Source organism: Cebus imitator, unplaced genomic scaffold (assembly GCF_001604975.1).
Source record: "Cebus imitator isolate Cc_AM_T3 unplaced genomic scaffold, Cebus_imitator-1.0 Scaffold118, whole genome shotgun sequence".
NCBI lineage: Eukaryota > Metazoa > Chordata > Mammalia > Primates > Cebidae > Cebus > Cebus imitator.
The window spans coordinates 505798-510621 of record NW_016107433.1 but is presented as its reverse complement, the minus strand read 5'-3'; the positions used below and the strand labels follow the sequence as shown (position 1 = coordinate 510621).

The 4824-nt window shown below is 51.5% G+C and overlaps 2 protein-coding genes across 7 annotated transcripts in view; both read right to left on the bottom strand.

The window, feature by feature from the left end:
• Window positions 1-2930, bottom strand: part of NOL3 (nucleolar protein 3) — a 5809-nt gene extending 2879 nt beyond the window's left edge. For 2 of the 4 annotated variants that reach the window (XM_017539279.2, XM_017539278.2), the window contains exon 1: window positions 2495-2920. The gene's annotated coding sequence lies outside the window, so the exon portion shown is untranslated. Of the gene's footprint in view, window positions 1-2494 lie in introns of all 4 variants that reach the window. The other 2 variants (XM_037742277.1, XM_017539280.2) reach the window with 2 other exon arrangements.
• A 557-nt stretch (window positions 2931-3487) lies between these two features.
• HSF4 (heat shock transcription factor 4) overlaps window positions 3488-4824 on the bottom strand; it is a 5974-nt gene continuing 4637 nt past the window's right edge. For 2 of the 3 annotated variants that reach the window (XM_017539265.2, XM_017539263.2), the window contains exons 10-13: window positions 4483-4588; window positions 4318-4383; window positions 4082-4151; window positions 3488-3801 (exon numbers count right to left, since the gene is read on the bottom strand). In XM_017539265.2, coding sequence (XP_017394754.1) covers window positions 3647-3801; window positions 4082-4151; window positions 4318-4383; window positions 4483-4588 — 397 coding nt within the window. In that variant the 3' untranslated portion in view covers window positions 3488-3646. The remainder of the gene's footprint in view (window positions 3802-4081; window positions 4152-4317; window positions 4384-4482; window positions 4589-4824) is intronic. The other variant, XM_017539264.2, reaches the window with a different exon arrangement.

Here is a 4824-nt window from a genome sequence, read left to right as displayed (position 1 = left end):
TGCCTGTAATCCCAGCTACTCAGGAGGCTGAGGCAGGAGAATTGCCTGAACCCAGGAGGCGGAGGTTGCGGTGAGCCGAGATCGCGCCATTGCACTCCAGCCTGGGTAACAAGAGCGAAACTCCGTCTCAAAAAAACAAAACAAAAAAGTCAAACAAATATCCAATTTCTCCTTCAGACTCTGACGTACCTTAACAAAAGCAGAGTTTCAATTGCCTGCATCTCCTTTAGGAGCTGTGATATAATGTAGGTAAAAATCTTGCTTTAATTCCATTTACCCACTGTGCTATAAATAAGCAGAAGCAAATTTTTTTAAAGGCTCTTGGAGAGGTTTTAAAAATCTGAACTAATTTAGCAACTGCTGCTGCACTCAGTTTTTGGCAGTTTCCAAACATCCATTATCATGTAAGGATAAATCCTCCTAAACCAGAAAAATGTTTCCTACTTGGAAAAGGCATAAGAAAATACATTTACCACTTCCCCATTTACTAGTCTTACATACCCCAGCTCCAGTTAGAACTATAATTTTTTTGCACTCTTGCAGTAATTTCACAGCATCTTCGATTGTATTAATATCTTTTCTTTTTTTCCTTTTTGGTGGTTCTGAAAGGATGTTAATAACAATCTGCCATAGTGTCATATCATCCAATTCAGGTGGAGGAATTGTTTCCGGCAATAAATCTTTAAGAATTGTTCGAGGATCTGTGCCAATCATAAGATGTTGCTGAACAAAAGTATATGGACCTACAATAAGGGGGAAAAGACTTAGATCAAGTCAACTTGTCAAGTAATTCGAAATCTCATTTATTTTCTGAGGTAATGAGTTAGCAATCTGTGAGGGTTTTTTGCAAAGTAAGAAAATGTAATTTAATGGTCTTTCATTCTTAGTACACCCTCATAATTAATGCTATATCCCAATGAGACTAGGAAGATCTAATCAAGAGTTGGGAGACCCCCTTGAGCTCTAAGTACATATTTTAAGAACCTAACAACCAAAATTAAGTTCTTATGGTTAAAATCTAGAAACACACACCATAATAACACTGAAGTATTTACAAAAAGGTTCTACAAGTCAACACAGAAAAGATCATACCAGTCCTAAAAGCCTATACTACTTATCATTAAAACCACACAGGAAAAAGAAATGACAACCTATACATAACTGCCATCTTAATTACTTTTTCGGTAATTTTTCAATTTGATCTTAACTAATCTTTCAAAATAATACATACGATGTTGTTGTTCTGAGAATTAATCATTTTCTTTTCTTTTTTTTTTTTTGGAGACAGAGATTTGATCTTGTTGCCCAGGCTGGAGGGCAATGGCAAAATCTTGGCTCACCTCAACCTCCGACTCCTGGGTTCAATGATTCTTCTGCCTCAGCCTCCTGAATAGTTGGGATTGCAGTCATGAACCACCATGCCCGCCTAAGTTTGCATTTTTGGTAGAGACAGGGTTTCTCCATGTTGGTCAGGCTAGCCTCAAACTCCTGACCTCAGGTGATCTACCTGCCTCAGTCTCCCGAAGTGCTGGGATTACAGACATGAGCCACCTCCATCTCTCTTTATGTCCCATCTGTGACAAGTCTTGCTTCTCCACTTCTCAGTGAGTATCCATCAGCTGCTGCCTCACCACCCCACCACGGTCACCTCATGTCCTGTAACAGTCCCTCTGAGCCCCTGTCACTCCCATTCCACTAGACCCCACAGCACAGTGAATTTGACAACTTTCTGGGCTAGGATTACTGTTTCCATTTTACAGATGAGGAGACAGGCTCAGAGATTCAGTGGTAAAACTGGAATCTTACTTGCTCCAGCCTGAACTATGAGGAACTGAACTATATTCTCCTGTCTAGCAGAATTCCATCCTAAATACCTATCTACCTCCCCCCACCCCACCCCACTGCCTATCAGACCTTAACTATCTAGTCTGGCTACTCTAACCTCCTCCCACCACCCTGGACAGCCAGGCCCTTCCCAGCTTCCCTCCACCAGTCAGGGATGGGAGAACTCACTATGGCCCTGGCACCTTGGAGCCTTTGCTGATGCTGGAATCCTTTTCCCCTCCCTCCACTTCATGGACCTATCCATCTCCACGACTCAAATGTTCCCTTGTTTACACCAATGCCTAAGTGTCCCAAGGGCAGGTAGTTCTTCTGTGTACCCAGTAAACAAACATATGCCCTCACCACCATATAATCAATATCACTGCATTGTGTACATGCAGATGCTCTGCTTTCTTCAACTGAGGCTTCCAAAGAGTGTCCCTCCAATCGGTGGGCACAGGAAGGGAGAGGGAGAGAGTACCTACTCGGGACAGACACAGGGAGGGTGCAGATTGGATTGGCCCCTTCTTCTCTCTACTCCAGCCTAAGTTGTTTTCATGTTAGCTTTCTCCTCCTATGACCCCAAGTCCTGCCCTTTTTCCTGTCTGGGGGGTAGAGATTCCAGCTGGTCTGGGCTCTCTCCCTTTGAGGATTTAACAGTTCTCAATACCGAAGTTATTTAGCGGTCAGTCCTTCGAGCGTGACAGGTCAGATGCTTCCCAGAGAGCCAGGTGGCGGCGGGTGGAGCTGAGTCCCAGACTCCAACCCCACCTCGATACTCGGGTTCTCTGGCCGGGGAGCCAGGGTCTGGGGACACTGTGGAGCCTTTGCGCATGTGCGACCGCACGGATCCCCTTAACCTCCCTCCACCCAGTCCCAGAGCCTGAGAGTCCAGCGGCAGGGCGGGGCCCACAGACCTCCCCACCCCAGTGCCGCTGCTGGTGGTGGGGCGCTGATTCTGTCCAATCTCGGTTTCCCTTCCCTCCCCCAGCCGGGAGTGGGACTCCCGGTCTGGCCCGTTTTGGGCGGCCCCACTCACGGGTCGAACCTCGGCGGGGCAGGAGATGACGGTGCAGAAAGGGCCGGGCAGGGTGGGGGTGGGTGCAGCAGCTGCGGCGGGGGCGGGGCGGCCAGGGCTGCTGGGAATAGGGAGGGTGAGGGTTCTTCCCCGGGCACTGGGAGCCACGCCGCGGAGGCCGCGCGTTGGCCGGGGACGTGCACGTAGTCAGCTTTCCCTCCCCAACCGGGCGCACCGGGAGATGAGGCCGGGAGGGGTCAGTTCGGCCCGCGGCCCCACAAGTCCAGTGCCCAGTCAGGGCCTGCCAATTTCCAGGTGCTTTGCATCTATCCTGTCATCGACCCCTCTTCCCTGCCTGTCACAGAGGAAGCTCAGAGAGGGGTACTGACTCACCCAGGATCACAGAACGCATGCATTGCAGAGCTGAATGTGACCCAGAAGCCCACGTTTCCCAGACATTGCAGTGGCCCAGTGCCAGCCCTGGATCCCGGCCTAGGCAGGGGAGCTAGGCACCGGATCCCCAACCACCTCCACCCTCCCGGGGCTCCTCTATTAAAGACCTAGTATCTGAACGCTTCTACAAATGCAAAATCACCCCCATTCACAACTCCTGTGCTCCCTGGCCGATAGAGAAAAGAGACCAGAAACAGAAAAAAAATGGAATTTATGTGCAGGGCTAATCAGGGTAGTGGAGAGAAGATGATGAGTAGTGGGGGCTTCGCTCACCCCCGCCAGGGGGCGCCAGGAAGCCAAAAAGGGTGTGCAGCCACGGACTGACTCCAGCCCCCTTCAGAGGCCAGGTTCTTAGGGGGAGGGACTGGCTTCCGGGTCCAAGTAGGAGGCGGTCCGGCTCTCAGGGGTGCTGTAAACGGCTAAAGCCCCAGGCAAGCCCAGGGCTGGGCCTCCCAAGGCTGCCTGGACATCCAGCAGGAGTGGCGCCCCCAACGTGGGGTCCTTCCCTAGGAAAAGTGGGGCAGTGTTCACAAGGGAAACGTTCCCCCTCCTTTCTTCAGGGAAGGAGAGCCCTGCCCACCTGCCTTCTGCTCAGTAAGGATGAAACATCCATTCTTAACCTCCCACTCTCACCCAGTGGTGAGGGCATGGGGGGCTCAAGGAACTCTCTGCAGGGCAGTCTGAACTCGGAATTTCCCTGCAAATTTCAGATTGCCCCCTTGCTCAGTCAAGGTAGCTTAGCCCAGTCAAGGCCTTCTTCTAGGTGGGAATCATCACAACCATTACCTGGGCTTGGAGAATTTAATCCCTTGACCAACAGCTCAGGCTCACCCTGCTCTGGAACCAAGGGCTGCATCTGCATGTGAGAACCGCAGGGAGCAGCTGGGGAGGGGATCTAGCAGCTAAGTGGGCAGCTGCAGCAGTCCTCCTGGAGACACGGCTCCAGCTCACAGAGAACAGCCATGGACCAGAGGGCTTGGCTCAGCCATCCTGGTCTCTGCCCTTCCCGACCCACTTCTTACCAAGGACAGCTCCATGTCCAAGTCCATCAGGGTCCATTCTCGCCCTTGGAGACTGGGACCCAGCACCTGAGGAGAGCTCTGGGTCAGTGGTGCCCTCCCCAGGCTCCACAGAGCGTGAGACCCCACCAGGCCTCTTGCCTCTGCTTCAGCAGAAGGGGTACTCACATCTAGAGGCCCTGCAGGCTCCACACTTTCTTGGGGGGGCCGAAGCAGCATCGGAGGCAGCAGACTCTCTGGGCTCCTGTCCCCCCTCTCCAGGCCCAGAGGCCCGCTGTGCACAGAGAAATGCTTTTGGCCTGCAGTGTCCGACCCTCCCCCCATTAAGTTCCCAATGAACCCTGACATCGAGATTTAAATCCCCCAACATTTAGAAAATGATAGGAGAGGCTGGGCACTGTGGCTCACGCCTGTAATCCTAGCACTTTGGGAGGCCGAGGCGGGTGGATCACAAGGTCAAGAGATCAAGACCATCCTGGTCAACATGGTGAAACCCCGTCTCTACTAAAA